The sequence below is a fragment of the Capricornis sumatraensis genome, chromosome 3 (assembly GCF_032405125.1).
Source record: "Capricornis sumatraensis isolate serow.1 chromosome 3, serow.2, whole genome shotgun sequence".
Lineage (NCBI taxonomy): Eukaryota > Metazoa > Chordata > Mammalia > Artiodactyla > Bovidae > Capricornis > Capricornis sumatraensis.
Window position 1 is genome coordinate 28,263,116 of NC_091071.1, and position 20,747 is coordinate 28,283,862.

A 20,747-nucleotide genomic window follows, 5' to 3' on the forward strand; every position below is an offset into this window, starting at 1 on the left:
GTATTGGAGCTTCAACATCAGCATCAGTCCTTTCAGTGAATATTCAGGGTTGATTTCCTTTAGGATTGGCTGGTTTGATACCCCTTGCTGTCCAAGGGACTCTCAAGAGTCTTCTCCAACACCACAATTGGAAAGCATTAATTCTTTGGTGCTCAGCCTTCAAAATGGTTCAACTCTCAAATCCATACATGACTACTGGAAAAACCATAGCTTTGACTAGATGGACCTTTGTCAGCAAAGTGATGTTTTCTGCTTTTTAATATGCTGTCTAGGTTTGTCAGGAGCAAACATCTTTCCTTCCCAGGAGCAAGTGGCTTTTAATTTCATGACTGCAGTCACCATCTGCAGTGATTTTGGAGCCCAAGAAAATAAAATCTCTCACTGCTTCCACTTATCCCCTTCTATTTGCCATGAAGTGATGGGACTGGATGTCATGATCTTAAGTTTTCTTAATGTTGAGTTTCAAGCCAGCTTTTTCACTCTCATCTTTCAGCCTCATCAAGAGGCTCTTTAGTTCCTCTTTACCTTCTGCCATTAGAGTGGTGTCATCTGCATATCTGAGGCTGTTGATATTTCTCCCGGCAATCTTGATTTCAGCTTGTGATTTATCCAGCCTGGCATTTCACATGATGTACTCTGCGTATAAGTCAAATAATCAGGGTGACAATGTACAGCCTTGTCATACTCCTTTCCCAATTTGGAACCAGTCTGTTGTTCCATGTCCAGTTCTAACTGTAGCTTCTTGACCTGCACACAGGTTTCTCAGGAGACAGGTAAGGTGGTCTGGTATTCCCATCTCTTGAAGAATTTTCCATCTTTATCCATTCATCCATTGATAGACACTTAGGTTGTCTGCATGTCTTGGCTACTGTGAATAATGCTGTTACAAGCATGGAGGTGCAGAGGACTCTTTGATATACGGTTTCCATCTCCTTCAGGTATATCCAGAAGTGAGATGGCTGGATCATATGGTAGTTCTATTTTACCAGAAGACCTTAAGTTATCTGAAGGCGTAGACAATATATGCCTTACTCAAAGTGCTACTATGCTTTCAAGGGCTTAGCACAATTATCTGGCATATGAGGTTACCATTAAATACATAGTCAAAGAATGAGGAAATGAATAGATGAATGAAAAATACATGAACGGATGACTTACCTGTTTGGGAATTTAAAAAATATGTATTTACTTATTTGCTGCCTTGGGTCTTAGTTGTGGCTCATGGGCTTAATTGCCCTGTGATATGTAGGATCTTAGTTCCCTGACCAGGGATCAAACCTGCATCCCTTGCACTGGAAGGTGAATTCTTAAACACGGGACCATCAGGGAAGTCCCCTGTTTGGAAATTTTTAAATGAACTGAGAGATTGGTATCATGCGTTCAGTTATTTTCCACTTTGGATTTTATGAAATCCAGACATACTTGTCACCATCTTGTGATGCAGCTGTTGTTTGTGTGTCATCCAAACAAATATGCCCCCGGACACCCTGGTCCGGTGCAAACAACCTGGACTGTGTGTTCTCGCTCAGCCTGTACAGGCTGCTTTCCTTCCCTGGGGTGAGTCCTTAACTTGTTTCCCACTTTCAAAGGGTCACGACACCTCCTGCTCTTTGTCCTTTTTGTAAAGAGAAAGTTAGAAAACACAGGAGAAGTATAAATTGGAAAGTGCTGTAAAGGTAAGAGGCCATTACTGTTACTTTTCCCAAAACCCATAGTCCACGCACCTTTTTAAACCCTATTGAGAGCGAGAGTAACCAGCACTGATGCTTATGTAAATTCCTAAGACCTCAGGCTAACAGCAGTTATTTCCCACCTGTCACTGTCTATGCTTAGAAGAGCCTTTTTATTTCCTCTCTGCAATCAATCACCAATATTTTTTCCCTTCCAGACGTCTGGTTAGCCCCTTCCTCCCAACCCATTTCCCAGTCCCTGTGATGTCATGACCGTGCGTGTGAGTCCCTATGAGGTCATGACGTGCGTGCGTGCATGCATGCGTGCTCAGCGGCTTAGTCGTGTCCAGTTCTTTGCAATCCCATGGACTGCAGCCCGCCAGGTTCCTCTGTCCACAGGGTTTCCCAGGCAAGAATACTGGAGTGGGTTGCCATTTCATGAGATGATTCCAAAACACACCCGGTTGGTCTCCTGCCGCCCCAGAGTTCCTGCTCTTTGATCCAGTCTACAACAACTGCCAGGTAAGTCTTCCTAAGATGCCACTTTCTTTACCTCTGCCCCTTGTCCTGCAGTGGCTCCATACAGCCTGGCAGTTTTAATCAGCTCAAACCTGCTGCTGCTGTCAAATTGCTTCAGTCGTGTCCGACTCTGTGTGACCCCATGGACGGCAGCATGCCAGGCTCCCTGTCCTTCACTATCTCCTAGACTTTGCTCAAACTCATGTCCATTGAGTTGGCGATGGACATCTCATCCTTTGTCATCCCCTTCTCCTCCTACCTTCAATCTTTCCCAGCATCAGGGTCTTTTCCAATGAGTTGGCTCTTCGAATCCAATGGCCAAAGTATTGCAGCTTCAGTTTCAGCATCAGTTCTTCTAATGAATATCAGAGTTGATTTCCTTACTCAGGCCTCTGAAATTTACGGCACGCCGGATCTTTCCTCATCATTGTGGTAGGTAGAATCTTTCAGTGCAGCATGTGGGATCTAGTTCCTTGACCAGGGATGGAACGGGGCTCCCTACAATGGGGGTTCAGAGTCTTAGCCACTGGACCACTGGAAAAGTCCTCCACCTGTCTTGTCTCTCTCAAGCATGATGGATCCATCTGCAATTCCTGGGTCAAATGCGCTGTTTCATGTCTGTCTACACATGCGCTATTCACTCTGGGGAATGCTCTCCCCTTCCAGTCAGTGATTAAATACTCTTCACCTTTTCAGCCTACTTCGAAAGTCCTTTTCTTTTCCAGACCCCAGAACCATCTCTTGGTTTGACCACTTGGACCTATCATATATTTGTTACCATACTATATAACCTATGCTGCTGCTGCTAAGTCGCTTCATTCATGTCCATTCGTGACCCCATAGACGGCAGCCCACCAGGCTCTCCCGTCCCTGGGATTCTCCAGGCAAGAACACTGGAGTGGGTTGCCATTTCCTTCTCCAATGCATGAAAGTGAAAAGTGAAATGAAGTCGCTCAGTCATGTCCAACCCTCAGCGACCCAGTGGACTGCAGCCTTCAAGGCTCCTCCGTCCATGGGATTTTCCAGGCAAGAGTACTGGAGTGGGGTGCCATTGCCTTAACCTATACCTGTATTTAAAGAGTTCTTTTTTTCCCCATTTTTTTAAATTGGTTTTTTGGCCATGCCACACACCTTGGGGGATCTTAGTTTCCTGACCAGGGATGGAACCCAGCACCTGACAGTGAGAACACTGAGTTCTAACCACTGGACCACCAGGAAATTCCCATCTTAATCATTTCTAAGTGTTCAGTGGTATTAAGTACATTCCCATTTTATGGATGAAGAGACTGGGGTCCAGGGATGTTAGGCAACTTGTCCAAGATTACAGTGTTGGAATACAGCCAACCTAAGAACTCCTTAATGGCGAGGTCTGGGTGGTCTTCGTTAGCTGATACATACAGTGAAGGAATGAAGGGACTGTATGGTAAGCCTCTTTGGGGGAGCTTGGTGAGTGACATTCTGAAGGACTACACTAAAAGTCAGCCTCCACCTGTGCTGATCTCCAACTCTCAGGCCCACTCAGGCAGCAGGTGATTCATTCAAGTGAACCAGACAGATCCTGAGATTTCTTTCCACGGGGAAAGAAACAGGGAAAAAAAAAAAAAAAAAAGCTGGCATCAATACATGGACTCTGGCCTTTGGGATCTCCACCTCCCTGCCTGGGGCTGGCAGTTCACCCAAAATGCCCTTCTCTCTCTTCACCCACTGAAACCCTGCTCAGCCTTCAGGCCCAGTGCAGACACTCCTCCTTGCTGTCATACTGGAGCCCCAGGAAGAGCCAAGCTCTTCTTCTGTTCGCTTTCTACTTGTACCTTCATTTAGCATCTGTTTCATACTGTTTATCCACATAAATAACATGTGTATTATTGTGTAGCTGAAGCTCCAATACTTTGGCCACCTGACTCGAAGAACTGACTTCTGAAAAAGACCCTGACACTGGGAAAGATTAAAGGCAGGAGGAGAAGGGGACGACAGAGGATGAGATGGTTGGATGGCATCACTGACTCAATGGACATGAGTTTGAGCAAGCTCCAGGAGTTGGTGATGGACAGGGAGGCCTGCGTGCTGCAGTCCATGGGGTCGCAAAGAGTCGTAGTGACTGACCTGATACACATAAATCGTGGCGTTCTTCACATCTGTGACACCCCCAAATCTATAAGCTTCTTATGGGAGCTGTATTTCTTCTCTGATCTCTGCAATTTTGAGCATGGGGCCACGAATAACAGACACTGGCTAGGAATGTTTAGAGTCAGACAGAGCTAGAATCAGGCTCCAGCTCTGCCACTCACTGGCTTTGTAACCTTTAGTTTCCTTAACTTCCTTAAGCCTCAGTTTCCCCACATATAAAAGGGAAGTTACAATCAACTGACCTAATAGAATCTAATAAGCTTGAGTTCATAGCTAAGGCTCATTAACTACTATTATTATTAATAAGTATTTAATAATTAATTGAGACCAAGAATAGACATAATGGATCTTTCCTCCAATGGACACATAAGAAGGAAATGTAAAAATGAAACTTAAGAGAATAAACAGAGCAATGTAAATAAGTGACTTTGTTCAGAGTACATATTAGCTAGTATCATATTCATAATCTTCATATCCTGCTATTCATGTTTCCTGCAATAAGTTACAGAGAAGGCAGTGGCACCCCACTCCAGTATTCTTGCCTGGAAAATCCCATGGACGGAGGAGCCTGGTAGGCTGCAGTCCATGGGGTCGCGAAGAGTTGGACACTTTTCACTTTCATGCATTGGAGAAGGAAATGGCAACCCACTCCAGTGTTCTTGCCTGGAGAATCCAGGGGGTGGGCTGCCATCTATGGGGTCGCGCAGAGTCGGACACAAAGCGACTTAGCAGCAGCAGCAGCAATAAGTTACACAGTCAGTTGCCTCTCCAGGCAGAAAGCAGAGGCTGGCACACCTCTAAGAACTTAAGCCAGTGCATGCGTGCCAAGTCGCTTCAGTCGTGCCTGACTCTTTGCAACCCCATGGACTACTCTGTCCGTGGAATTTTCCAGGCAAGAATACTGAAGTGGGTTGCCATTTCTTCCCCCAGGGGATCTTTCTGACCGAGGGATCAAGCCCTCGTCTCTTATGTCTCCTGCACTGGTGGATGGGTTCTTGACCACTAGCTCCATGGGGGAAGAACCTGGTGCTCAGTCTCCCAAAAGGCAGTCCATGCTCCCTGTACCCTGGTCACACCTTCCACACTAAGGGAATTCCCACAACTTATCCAAAATGGGATTGACCAAGAAGGAACCTGGGACTACCACAAAGGATAATTACATCAATCACCACTTGCCCCCTATGGTCTTATACTCCAGCCAGTAGCCTACATGACCTTCTACAAACAAAAACCTGGGACTTCGCTCATGGTCCAGAGGTTAAGACTTTGCTTTCCAGGGTGTGGGTGCAGGTTTGATCCCTGGTGGCAGGGCTAAAATCCCCCACGGTTTGCAGCCAAGAAACTAAAACATAAAACAGAAGCAATATTGTAACAACTTCAATAAAGACTTCTAAAAAAATGGTCCACATTAAAAAAAAAAAAACTTATGAAAAAAATGAGCTAGTTCATGTTAACCTCAAGCTTGATAATCAGCAGCAGCTTCTCCTGCAATGGCCATAAAACATGTAATTTTTTTTTAACCACAACCTAAAAGCTTGTACCCAGTCTGGCTCCTCTCTGATTTATCTCCACTCTCTTCCCTGACTCTCTGGGTTCCAGCCACCCTGGCCTTCTGACACTTCTGCTAATATATCAAGGGCCTTTACATTTGCTTCCTGGATCCCTGACATTTACATGGCAAAATGTCACCTCCTTAGAAAAGCATTTCCTGACCACTGGATGGGAAATTTCCCTCCTCTACTAATCCTCTTTTTTTCCATATTTATTTGTTTGGTTGCAGGCGGGATCTTCCCTGTGGTGTGCAGGTTCTCTGTTTGTGCTTGCAGGTTCAGTAGTTGCGAGTGGGGGCTTAGTTGCCCCATGGCATGTGGGATCCTAGTTCCCCGACCAGGAATCGAACTCACATCCCCTGCACTGCAAGGCAGATTCTTAACCACCAGGGAAGCCCCTCCTCTATTAATTCTTATGTAACATAACATCACCTGGATCTGACATCTTCACCGCCAGCCCATTTCCAGGTTCCCCCTAGAATAGAAGCTCCATGCAGGCAGGAACCTTGCCTGTCTTGCTCCATACCATACTCACAGCCCCCAGAACACTACCTGGGACTTATAAAGCAGTTAACACTTATCTATGGAATAAATAAATGAGGATAGGAGAGCAGGTTATGGTTATTTTTCACCTTTTATTTTTATATTTCAGATGAATTTGAATTTTTATAAAGTGCATGTACTACTTCTGTAACAAGAAAAACAGAAATAAGGCTAAAGGAAAATAAAGTTGAAAGACTGCAATTAGCATATTTAATCAAACAGATGAAACATGGACTCTTCCCCAAGAATATATTACATAGATTGCCAGCAATTCATAGCATTCAGTCTCCTCGCTGTTTATTAAACCTAAAACATTGGCCAATTTAATGATCTGTTTGCCAGTCAGCACACACCCTTGGATTTTTAAATAACTGTCATCTCTCCTGGGTTTATAGAAAGATTACCATTTGAGCTTTCCACTTCAGTCCAATCTCCTCCTCACAGCACATTTATTTCCACCTCTATGCCTCTGCCAATTCTGTTATCTCTCCTGGCATCTCCTACCCGCGGTGCCACCCTCCCCCCCAATTCCCCTGTTCAAAATCTTGATTGTCCTTTAAGGCACACACTCAAATCTTTCAAGAATTGGCCACAACCGTGCTTTTAAAAAGCACTATGCTTTGTCAAAAGGCATCTTGTCTTTGTGTCTCCCTCAATTAATTACAGTTGGTTGAAAGCAATATTTTTCTGTATCTAACCACACTGACATGTCATTACGCATTTTCCAACTGAGTAAAAAAAAAAAAGAAAACTACTCACTTCTAGTGGAAAAATGCTGTCAAAGGTGGATAGGAGCAATTTAGAGTCTTTCTCAAAGGAGAAAATACTAGGTGATTTCCAAGGGTGTGAAAGCCATTTCCTACATCTTCCAGTGAGGAAGATAGCGGTATCTACACAACCATCACCTAGAATTTACAAAGAAAAGGACGCAAAGCAAAACGGACCAGCAGGCCGGAATCATCTCCACCAGTGCTGCTGGGTGCCAATCACTGAAATCCCATTATGACAGACTGGCTGCTAACTGTGTGGCCAAGCACTGTGTTAACTGCATTACACACACTATCTCATTTAATCCTCCCAACAGCCTAAAGTGGTCCCTATTATCCTGTTAGATGAAGTCATTCAGAGTATGTGACTATCAGGTGACTCTAGCTAGACAGAGTAACCGGAGGCTCCTCACCCATCTCCTGTCCTTAAAAAACAACAACAACAACAACCTCATATATGTAGATGACACCATTCTTATGGCAGAAAGCGAAGAGGAACTAGAGTCTCTTGATGAAGGTGAAAGAGGAGAGTGAAAAAGCTGGCTTAACACAACATTCGAAAAGCATCTGGTCCCATCACTTCGAGGCAAATGGGAAAAAATGAAAACAGTGACAGACTTTATTTTCTTGGGCTCCAAAAAAACCACTGCAGACTCTGACTGCAGCCATGAAAGTAAAAGAAACTTGCTCTTTGGAAGAAAAGCTATGACCAACATAGACATGTAGACAGCATATTAAAAAGCAGAGACATCACTTTGCTGACAAAAGTCCGTCTAGTCAAAGCTGTGGTTTTTCCAGTAGTAATGCATGGATGTGAGAGTTAGACCATTAAGAAGGCTAAGCACCAAAGAATGGATACTTTCCAACTGTGGTGCTGCAGAAGACTCTTGACAGTCCCTTGGACAGCAAGATCAAACCAGTCAATCCTAAAGGAAATCAATCCTGAATATTCATTGGAGGGACTGATGCTGAAGTTGAAGCTCCAAAACTTTGGCCACCTGATGCAAAGAGCTGACTTACTGGAAAAGACCCTGATGCTGGGAAAGATTGAGGGCATGAGAAGGGGCAACAGAGGATGAGAAGGTTGGACGGCATCCCTGACTCAATGGATATGAGTTTAAGCAAACTCAAAGAGATAGCGAAGGACAGGGAAGCCTGAGGTATTGCAGTCCTTGGGGTCGAAAAGAGTTGGACATGACTTCACAACTGAACAAGTGTATATATATGACTTCGGTGATGGCTCAGTAGCAAAGAATCCACCTGCCAATGCAGGAGACATACATTCGCTCCCTGGGTTGGGAAGATCCCCTGGAGAAGGAAATGGCAATCCACTATAGTATCCCTGCCTGGAAAATTCCACAGACACAGAAGCCTGGTGGACTGCAGTCTACAGGGTTGCAAAGAGTCAGACATGACTGAAGCATCTGAGCATGAGTGTATATGTCAATTCCAATCTCCCAATTCATCCCATCCCCCTTCTCCCCCGTGTCTACATGTCTCCCCCGTGTCAACCTGCCCTGCAAAGAGGTTCATCTGTACCCTTTGACTAGATTTCATATATATGTGAATATATTTTTCTCTTTCTAGCTGGTTTTGCTCTGTACGACAGACTCTAGGTCCGTCCACATCACTACAAATGACACAATTTCATTCCTTTTTTATGGCTGAGTAATATTCCATTGTAGATATGTACTATATCTTATCTTATGCAGCACTATTTACAACAGCCAGGACATGGAAGCAACCTAAATGTCTATCGACAGATGAATGCATAAAGATGCAGTACATATGTACAATGGAATATTACTCAGTCCTCTTCTAGCCTAAAAATGTACACTCTGCCCACTCTTCTCATTCGAGGAGCCAGTTCAAGGATGTGGCTTTGAGACAGTAGGGTGTTGTTGGCACCATCTGGACACACGACTGAACCCCATTAAGGCTTCTATATAAACTCTTGAGAATCTGGAAGGTGGGTACAATGATCTACTATTTTGCAGCACCCAAGACAAATCTCATGTATAAGTTCCCTTGTTATTAAACCTGCCCCCGACCAATCGGGAATGGCTGCCTCTTTCTTTGGCCTCCACCTGCCCTCTTGTGTAAAGGGCCAGTTTCAGATTTCACCCAGGAAGTACCCAAGGGTTCAAACCAACACATTTCCATTTTATAGTTGAGACAGATGACTCACAGAATGGTTCACCAACTGTCCCTGGGTGACAAAGGCACAAAGTGTCAGAGCTGGTTTGGATCCATGTCACTTGACTCTTGCTTACTGTACTATACATATCTTCTACCGAAAAGCTATAGCTAACAGTAACAACGGGCTTCCTCTATGGCTCAGCGGTAAAGAACCCACCAGCCAATGCAGGGGACGTGGGGTTGGATCCCTGAGTCAGGAAGATCTCCTGGAGGAGGGCATGGCAACCTACTTCAATATTCTTGCCTGGGAAATCACATGGACAGAGGGGCCTGGAGGGCTACAGTCCATGGGGTCGCAAAGAGTTGGAAATGACTTAGCGACTAAACAACAACAACAATCAACAGTAAAGACAGCAATTAATACAGCCCTAACTGAAAAGGACCAGTCTTGCAATTTTTTCCACGCTTTTCAAGTTTTTTTAAGTAACACCTACACCAATGCAGGAGATGTAAGAGACACAGGTTCGATCCCTGGGTCAGGAAGATCCCCTGGAGTAGGGCATGCATGGCAATCCACTCCAGTATTCTTGCCTAGAGAATCCCATGGACAGAGGATGCTAGAGGGCTAGAGTCCACAGGGTTGCAAAGAGTTGGGTAGGACTGAAGCAACTTAGCACGCACGCACTCTGTTTTTAACATAAAGTGCTTAAATATGTGTAATATATGTCTTTTTAATGGGCCTCTCTTTTCTCTCCAGCATTTTGTGCATAAAAACGTTGACTTGGCAATTGTTATGCCACAGAATCAATTTTACTAATTTTCACACTTCATTAATAAATTAATGGAGGCCTCAGATGTTATGGGATGGATGCATAGATTCCCTAGGAGTTTAGATAGCATTAAAAAATAAATTAAAAAGCCACTTTAATAATAAAAATAAAAGTCAGGCCACAGATGAGAGTCTAGAGATCAAAACCTGAAAACAATCCCAAATTTAAGATTCAAAAGTGAAAATCTGGATCAGTGCTTTAAGAAGCTTTTGGATTTGACTAAGTAAGAATGGAAAAAAATGATTTGGGGATCAACACCAAAAGCAGATCAGAACTTGCGGTCCTGCATTTGAATGAGAAAAGAGTCAGAATCTTCAATGGTTTGGAAGAGAGAGGATGAGAAAGCCTTTTGGCCAAGCCTTTAACAGTTTGCAGTCTAAGACTGAGAAGTACAAAAATTTCAGGACTGAAAATGCTACCAACTGAGTTTCCATTGTAATTTTCCAGTATGCTTGAAACTTTTCCTAATAAAATGGTGAGAAAGTAAAAAACCGTAAGAGAATTATCAGGGACCTGGCCAACATTGCAATTTTAGTCCACAGTGTTGCTTTATATAATTCTTTGCAAAGGATAGAAGCAGGTTCTTTCCACAGATGTAGGAATAAAATAATGGAAGCAGCTAATATATTTCACACTTACCTTGAACTCTTATGTACATCATCTTACTGAATGTTCACAATTAAGCTACAAGATAGGTTCTATTTAGCATCTCCATTTCAGAGAAGGGAGGCAGAGAGAGGCTTAAAAGATGTGACTAGTCACAAATTCAGTCATATAGCCAGCAAAGGGGCAGAGCCAGGATGCAAACCCAGGGCTTCTTTTCTGCACAGATCCAGCTTTCTTTCAAGGCCACCATAACCAACAGGCTGCCACATACTTATAAAAGCACCAAATGTGGGACTTCCCTGGTGGTCCAGTGGTTAAGACTCTGAGCTCCCTGGGACTTCCCTGGTGGTCCAGTGGTTAAGACTCTGAGGTCCCAATGCAGGGGGCATAGGTTTGATACCTGGTCTGGGAACTAACAGTCTGCATGCCACTGGGCCAGGCTAGGGTGGGAGTGGAGGGCAAAAAGAAAAAAAAAAAAATCACTGAATGTGTTCTGAGACTCTCTCAACAGATTTACAAAGCTTACAGAAAACCTGATAGCAAAATACCTTCATGTAAAAAGCAGAGAGGAGCTCAGGGGCCCAACAAACCTGAGTTCAAATCCTGACTCTGCCACTTAAATCCCATTACCTAAGCAAGCCCCAGTTTTTCCCTCTGTGCAAGGGGAGTCATAAGTCATAATATTCCTCTTAAGGAGGCTGTTATAGGGATTGAATGAGAGGATGGATTTAAAGTTCTTAGCACAGGCAAGACCTAATACATGGCAATCCATCAACAAAAGGCAGCCATTGTGGGTAATATGTGGAGCTTGCAGGGAGACCAGAGACCCTCCGCTCTGCTGTTATGCTAAGGTACCAAAGCCACAGAGTTTTGAAAGGATGAAACCAGAGGAAGAACCCAGATTTTTAAAAGAAGAAAGAAAAGGAGAGAGGCTGGACACTCTCCCAGTCTCAGGTGGAGAACTATGACATTGGTTGTGATTTCTATTTGAACCCGTGAAAACCAGAGTACAGTTGAGCCATTCTAAAAAGATCTTCTAAATCTATAATTACAGCTACGGAGAAAGCACACACACAAACACACACACACAGAGTCTTCTACCAGGTGAAGACAGGAAAAGAGCATATTCATAATATTTTGATCCAACACTGCTCAGCGCCACGGCAGCAAGCCGAGGGTCCTTGAGAAGGGCGAGAGGGCCTTTCCCAGCCCGAAGGATGAAGTACAAGGGCAGGGACACCATGAAGCGCCCCGGATTTGCAGGGAGAGCTAGTGACCCTAGGGCCCCTGCAGCTGCCTCTATACTTTAAGGGCAAGAGTTTCAACTACAGCACCCCATTCATTAAACACAAAAATCCTTAGTTTATTTGTTAATGCTGTTGACCCCAAAATACCGTAGAGAAAAGCAGCAAATATTTACAATCGGTCCGTTTCCGAACTGCCTTCTAGGATTGTACCCAAAGCAGAAAGATTCTGAGTCCAGAGATAAAGGGGAAGGGCGTGCACAGGGTTAACCCTCCCCTAACCCTTTCCCTCCCACTCGCGACCCTGGAGAAAGCGGGGGAAAGAAACGCCGGGAATTTCAGGTGTGCCCTGAACCTCGCGCCGACGGAGAAGCAAAAGCAGAAACCCAGCGGACACTCCCCCCTCTCCGGGTCCGTGGGCGCTTTCCAGGATGGTCCAGCCCGCCCTAGCGCATCCCAGGCGGAGAAAAGACCTTACTCGCTCGGCTGGTGGGAAAGACCCTACTTTCCAAAACCAGCTGCGAGCTTGGATCCGGTGACTCTCGCGTCCACTCCACGCTCCCGGCTCAACTGCCTGGAGGTTTCCGAGCCTCCCGGAGAAACCCAGTCCGGAGGGTCCCCCTTTTGTTCGCGGGAGAGCGCGTCGCAGCGCTGCGCATTCCCCCTCCAGCGACTAAAGCCCCGCTGCGGGGGCGCTCCCCTCGGTCCGCTCCCTACCAACCCGGCGCTCCCGCGACCACCCGCTCCGGCGCACCGATCCCCAACTGTCCCACCCACCCCGCCCGAGTACTCACTTCTCCCCAGTCCCTCCGTTTTCCACGCCGTCTCCTCCACCGCCCCATAGCGCCTCAGAGGCTTCTCCGCTTCCAGATGGACGGACAAAGACTGCTTCAACTCCATCGCTGATCCCCGCGGGCAGGTCGACCGGGCTCCCTCTACTCCATCCCTGCCGCGGGCTGCAGGGAGGGAGGCGGCTCCAGCCAGCAGCGTTTTAAGGGGCCGGGCGCTCGTGACGCGGTTCCATCTCTTCCGCCGCCAGAGCCGGGGAGCGCCGACTGGTACCCGGGGAGGGGAGGGGGCGTGGAAAGGATGAGGGCGCATGCGCAGTGGAGGCTTGGGCGGGGAGCTTGGGGGCTGGGTAGACCGAAAAGGGGGCAGATAATAACTCGAAGAACAACAAAAACAACAACTAAAATAGAACCAACCTAAAGGAAGTAAAAACAAGGCAGCAGCCCCCTACTGGAGCCGGTGGCGATGCTTTGCATGGGGCTGGCGCTGCGAGTGGCTTGTGATATGTCAGCGTGCTGCTAGGCTTTGAGTGGGATTTGTGAGAGCATTTCTATCTGTGGGCGATGGATCCATCTTTGTGGCGAGTGCGCGGAAGCGTGAGTGTGGACCTGGATCTGTGTATTCTGTGCCTGTGAGAACCTCTGTAGTTTGCATTTATGTGTATTTTGAATTTGAATGTAAAATGGGACAGTCTTCCCTCCCAGTGCCTGTGTCCACCCTGTAGATGTTTGCATGAACTTGAGAGGCATAAAAATATTTTGGACATCGGTATAACAAAACTATTTAGAACATGAGTCTTTACTGCCCAGAAACCCAGGGGTTGATATTAGTATGGCAGCATTAAAAGTACAAAGTAAAATCCACAGCTAGATGGATTTTTTAAATAGTAATATTTATTGAATGATGGCTAGGTGCTAAACACTCCCCAATAACTCTGTGAAACAGATACTGTTTTGTTAGCTTCGTTTTATAGAGGATGAAACTGAGATGCAGAAAGATTAATTTATTTGCCCAAATTCCCACACTTACCAAGTGGTCTGGTCAGCACTCGAATCTAGACTTAGCCCCTTCATTGTCTTGACCTTCTTAACTGCACAGGTATGTAGCTTTGTATGGGAAGGGGGAGGACCTATAGGACACAGGTTGATTATCTGTTGTTTGTTCTTATTTTTAAGATATAATCGGGGGTGATTTTGGGGATCCACATGGCTCATGGAGGAATGAAAAGGCCCAGCCTTTTAAGAAAATGATTTATTAACTGGTAACAAGAGTCATTAAAAATTTATAATCAATGAAAAAACTTCTAAATATCTCATGAGAGAAAAAGGAAATAGCAATAAAAATCATAAAATATTTAGACCTGGATAAGCATGAGAGTATCACATATCAAAACTTGCAAGTTTTGATGTAAGTAAATGTATAGCCTTAAATGCATGCATTTTAAAATGTAAAACTAAAAATAAATGGGTTAGGATGAATAGGTAAGCAAAACATGGCCTTTCCATACAGTGGAATACTAGTCAGCCTTTAAAAAGGAAAAGAATTCTGTAATAGGCTACAACATGGATGAAACTTGAGGATATAATGCTAAGTGAAATAAGCCAGTCAAAGAAAGAAAAGCACTGTATAATTCCATTTATGTGAGGTGCCTAGGGTAGTCTAAATCACTGGAACAGAAAGTAGAATAGAAGTTGCCAGAGGCTGGGAGGAGGAAAGAATAGGGAGTTTTATTTATTGGGTATAGATTTGCAATATTACAGATGAAAAGAGTTCTGAATTAAATTAAATAAAAAAGAATGGGGGTGATGCACAACAATGTGAAAATAGTTAATACCACTGAGTTTATATGTTTAAAACTGGTTCAACTGGTTTTAAAAAATGGTTAAATGTTAGATGTCTACTGACAGATGAATGGATAAAGAAGCTGTGGTACATATACACAATGGAATATTACTCAGCCATAAAAAGGAATGCATTTGAGTCAGTTCTAATGATGTGGATGAACCTAAAACCTAATACAGAGTGAAGTGAGTCAGAAAGAGAAAGATAAATATCATATTCTAAAGCATATATATGGAAAAATGGTACTGAAGAATTTATTTACAGGGCAGCAATGGAAAAACAGACGCAGGGAATAGACATGGATATGTGGAGAGGGGACAAGAGGGTGAGATGTATGGAAAGAGTAACATGGAAAATTGCATTGCCGTATGTAAAAGAGATAGCCAACAGGAATTTGCTGTATGGCTCAGGAAACTCAAACAGGGGCTCTGTATCAACCTAGAGGGGTGGGATGGGGAGGGAGGTGGGAGAGAGTTTCAAAAGGAAGGGGATATATGTATACCTGTGGCTGATTCGTGATGAGGTTTGACAGAAAACAAAATTCTGTAAAGCAATTATCCTTCAATAAAAAAATAAATACATACATTTTTTAAGTGTTTAAATGTTAAACTTAAAAGACTGTAAGAAAAAAGAACAGATAAAACCTAAGTGGAGTAGAAAAAATAATAATGATAAAAACACAAATTAAGGAAATATTACTTTGGTGTGAAAGTAATTGTAGTTTTGCTTTGTTGAATTTCACTGTTTGATATTGGAAAACATTCTTAAATAAATGTAGTTATATTATACATTCTTTTAATGTGCATTTCTAGCTTTATTTTTTTTGCTAATGACTTATTACCTGTCTATTTTTTATTTATTTTAGACTAGGGAAATGATGTTAGACACAAAGCAAACTGGAGCAATTTTCTTATTCAAGATCAAAATTGGTCATATGTAAAGCAATGGAGTCAAGTCGCAATATTAGTAACACATTTGGCCCAGGAATGGCTAACGTACAGTGCTATGGTGGTTCAAGTTTTGCAAAAAAGACAAGAGCCTTGAAGAAGTTGAAGCCTTGAAGAAGCCCTTGGAAGTTACAGTGACCAATTGAGAGGATCATCAAAGCTCATCCTCTTAAAACTACAAGAAAAATTGCTGAAGAACTCAACGTGGACCATTCTATGGTCTTTTGGCATTTGGAGCAAATTGGAAAGGTGAAAAAACGAGTGGGTGCCTCATGAGCTGACCTCAAATTTTTAAAAAATCATTTTGAAGTGTTGTCTTATCTTATTCTACATAACAACAATAAACCATTTCTTGATCAGATTGGATGTGCAGCAAAAAGCAGATTTTATACAACAACCAGCAATGACCAGCTCAGTGGTTGGACCAAGAAGAAGTGCCAAAGCACTTCTCAAACCCAAACACTGCAAAAAAAGGTCATGGTCACTGTTTGGTGGTCTGCTGCCCATCTGATCCACTACAGCTTTCTGAATCCCAGTGAAACGATTACATGTGAGGAGTATGCTCAGCAAATCGATGAGATGCACCCAAAACTGCAACATCTGCAGCTGGCATCAATCAACAGAAAGGGCCCAGATCTTCTCCATGACGATGCCCGACCACACATCGCCCTACCAACACTTCAAAAATTGAACGAATTGGACTATGAAGTGTTGCCTCATCCGTCGTATTCACCTGAGCTCTTGCAAACCAACTGCAACTTCTTCAACCATCTCAACAACTTTTAGCAAGGAAAATGCTTCCACAACCAACCAGAGGAAGAAAATGTCTTCCAAGAGTTCTTCGGATCCCAAAGCACAGATTTCTATGCTACAGGAATAGACAAATTTATTCCTCATTGGCAAATATGTGTTGATTGTAATGGTATCCATTTTGATTAATAAAGATGTGTTTGAGCCTAATTATAATGATTTAAAATTCACCATCGAAAACCACAATTACTTTTATACCAACCTCGTAGAAAATCAAGGAGTAGTAGAGAGGATGTAAAACTGAAAAGCTGATTCTTTGGGGGAAAGAACTATTAAAGAAGGTAAACCATCTGAGACTCATCAAACAAAGCATTCATGAGTAATAAGAAGAAAAGAGAGGTGTAATACGAATACAGAGAGAATTTGAAAACTTAGTGGAAATGGGTGATTCTCAGGTATCCCCCAGCAGTCCAGTGGTTAGGACTCCATGGATTCACTGCTGAGGGCCGGGCTTCAACCCCTGCTCAGGGAACTAAGATCCCACGTTCCATGGGGCAACTCAGCCCATGTGCCACTGAAGCCTGGGCGCCACAACTAGAGAGTCCATGCATGGCAACGAAAGATCCACATGAGGCAACTAAGGCCCCACACAGTCCAATAAATTCTCTCTCAAAAAGTAAACCATCAAAGTGCAGTTAAGAAATACAAACGCAAACCGATAACCACTGCAAAACCTGAATTGTTAACGTAGAAACTAATTTTTCTCCTCAGTCCAACAAAGGCAACAGGGTCAAATCATTTACTGGTGAGTTTTACCAAATAACAGATCATCCTTATTTTATAAAAATTGTTTCATACCTCATCTTATGAAGACAGTATGACCTTGATATTAAAGCCAGATTAAAATGCTACGCTAAAAAATCCCAAAGTGATCTCACCTAGCTATAAGAATTCTAAATAAAAATACATCATGAACAAATAGGGTTTATTCCCAAAATGGAGTAATGACCTGATAGGAAAAAATCTATTGATATGATATATCATATTAACAGATCAAAGGAGAAAGCTGTTTGATCATCTGAATGAATATAGAAAAAGCATCTGAAAAATTAGCAGTCACATGCTTGTTCTTGTGCTTATCAAATGAAGAATAGAAGACCATTTCCTTAACTTTCTAAAAAGTAACTATCATAAATCAATAGCAACCATCACAATTACTGTTGAACCTCTAATAGCATCCTTATTAAGGTCAGGGACAAAAGAAGGATGCTCATAATCCCCACTTCTGAGAGGTCCTAGCTTGACACAAAATAAGAAAATAAATGAGGTATAAGAACTGAAACATGAAACAAAGCTGCTTTTTCAGACAGTATAATTATCTATATAAAAATGCAAGCAAATCCACAAAGAAGCTATTAAAATGAATAACAGCAGGTTTAGGGGACACAAGACAAACAGGAAAGCATAGTCGTTTTCTGTAATTATTAATCAAACAAAATATAATACCAAAAACATCATTGAGAAGAAAATTACTATTTCATGTAACCAGAGACAATTAACTTTTTTTATCTGGTACTGTTAAGCAAAATAAAAATGAACTGAAAATAAATGAAGAGAGAGGTATGCCACATTCAAGGTTACAAAAGATTAGGTATCAAAGAGATGACAATTCTCTTCCATGCCATTCGGTTGAAATCTCAATAGGGGATAGGATTTTAAAATAAACTTCGATTTCTAGATTGGCTACAGTGCCCTAGGAACAATATAATAGAAACAATAGGAACAATATATCTAGAAACAATATAATAGAAAGCAACTTTTATTTTAATCCTTATCACTTCATAATTTTAGCCCCATCCTTTTCTGGCCATCTTTGTTAATAAATATCACAATGAAAAAATAAAATAAAACATAAACTTTGACAAGCTGACCCTAAAATTATGTGAAAAAATGAAGGGCGAAGAATAGGCAAGGCAATGACAAAGAACATAGGACAGGGAGCATTTAATTCCCAGGTAGGTGAACTTTAAAAAAAAAAATCATTTACTTGTTTGGTTGTGCTGGGCCTCCGTTGCTGCACTCGGGCTTGCTCTAGTTGCAGTGAGCGGGGCCTACTCTCTAATGGCATTGTGTGGGCTGCTCTTGTTGCGGAGCATGGGCTAGGTAGTTGTGGTGCACAGGCTGAGTTGCCCCGTGTCATGTGGGATCTTCCCGGACCAGTGATTGAATCCATGTTCCCTGAATTGGCAAGCAGATTCTTAACCACTGGACCATCAGGGAAGTCCCAGTTAAATTTAAATTATTGTCTTAAGGCCTAAGAAGAAAATTGAGAGCCCCCATCTGGACCCGCACATATTTGGAAAGTTGATATATGACAGAGGAGGCATTACAAATCAGTACAAAAACGATGAATAAATGGTGCTAAGATATTTGCCTATGCAAATGGAAAACTAAAATAAATATCACATTTCTTCCCGGGTGGCTCAGATTGTAAAGAATCTGCCTGCAATGCAGGAGATCTGGGTAGGATCCCTGGGTGGGGAAGATCCCCTGGAGAAGGAAATGGCAGCCCACTCCAGTATCCTTGCATGGGGAGTCCCATGGACAGAGGAGCCTGATGGGATACTGTCCACGGGGTCACAAAGAGTCAAACATGTCTGAGCGATTAACACTTTCACTTTCATATTTCCCATCACACATACATACACAGAAATTCCAGGTTGATTAAGGACCTAAATGAGAAAAGCAAAATTTTTAAAATTTATAATGTAGAAGAATACCTTGATTATTTTGCAACGGAAGAATATATTAAGACTCCCCCCCAAAAAAACACAAACCTTAAAGAAAAATATTAATAATTTGACTATGTTAAAAGTTTTTGAGGTGAAATTCACAAAACATAAAATTAATCATTTTAAAGCAACCAAGTCAAGGTATCTTACCTTCACAGTATGGTATAACCACCACCTCTATCTAGTTATAAAACACCACATGACCTTTAAGAAAACCGCCATGTCCTTTAAGCAGTTACCCCACTTTCCCCACTCCCTTCAGTCTCTGGAAAGTACCAGTCCTTTCTTTTTCCATGAACTTACTTTTTCTGGGTATTTCACATAGCATCATACATGTGACCTTTTGTATCTGGCTTCTTTTACTTAGCCTGCTACTTTTGAGGTTCATCCAAGTTGTAGCCAGTATCAGTGCTTCACTCTTTTTCATGGCTGAATAATATATCATTGTATGAATATATCTTAATTTGTTTATCCATTCATCCATTGATAGATGTTTGGGTTTCTCCACCTTTTGGCTACTGTGAACAGTATCCATGTGAACATTTGTATACAAGTATCTGTTTGGGTATCTGTTTTCAGTTCTTTGGGGTATATACCGAAGAGTGGAATTACTGTGCCATGTGGTAAATTGCATGTTTAACTTGTTAAGTACCCTCCGAACTGTTTGCCATGGTGGTTGAACTATTTTACATTCCCACCAGCAATGTATGAGCGATCCCACATCTCCACATTCTCACTAACACTTTTATATTTTGTTTTTGAGATTATAGCCACAACAGTGGGAAAGGTCAAACTGCTACCAACAAAATGGATGAATCTTACAGGCTTAACATTAAACAAAAGAAGTCAGATGCAGAAGAATTCATACGAAATGATTCCATTCATATAAAGTTCAGAAACAGGTGAAACTTATCTTCAGTGATAAATGTCACAATAGTGCTTACTTTGGGGGTGGTACTGAATGGGAAACTAAATGAAGGGGAGCTTATTAAAATGTTAGAAATGTATCATCTGGTCAATGATGTACTGTGATGTGTGTACGAATACATAGACTTGGGGGAGGGGGAGGAAGAAATGACATTTAAGATATATGCCCTTTAAAAAAAAAAAAGATATATGCCCTTTACTGTGTGAAAATTATAACAATACAAAAAACTAAATAAAAGTTTTGGGGAACTTTGTCATGTTATGCTCTTTACCCTTCTGTAGGTTGAAATAGTTCATGATTTTTTAAAAAACAACAAGAAGAAAAGAAAAGCTAGCCAGACCTATTGGACTCAATAATTCAACCCCTGAGAATTTAACCTAAGAGATATATGATATTTCCAGTAGTCATGTATGGTCGTGAGAGTTGGACCATAAAGAAGGCTGAGTACTGAAGAATGGATGCTTTTGAACTGTGGTGTTGGAGAAGATTCTTGAGAGTCTCTTGAACTGCAAGGAAATCAAACCAGTCAATCCTAAAGTAAATCAACCCTGAATCCTCATTGGAAGGACTGCTGCTGAAGTTGAAGCTCCAATACTTTGGCCACGTGATGCAAAGAGCCAGCTCTTGGGAAAAGACCCTGATGCTGGGAAAGATTGAAGGCAGGAGAAGGAGATGACAGAGAATGAGACGGTTGGATGGCATCA

General features: G+C 42.6%; 1 protein-coding gene across 1 annotated transcript in view; it reads right to left on the reverse strand.

The window, feature by feature from the left end:
• The window catches only part of BMERB1 (bMERB domain containing 1), a 147,389-nt gene extending 134,494 nt beyond the window's left edge, over positions 1 to 12,895 (reverse strand). Inside the window, exon 1 of the mRNA XM_068968590.1 lies at positions 12,790 to 12,895. Coding sequence (XP_068824691.1) covers positions 12,790 to 12,895 — 106 coding nt within the window. The remainder of the gene's footprint in view (positions 1 to 12,789) is intronic.
• Positions 12,896 to 20,747: the final 7,852 nt, after the last annotated feature.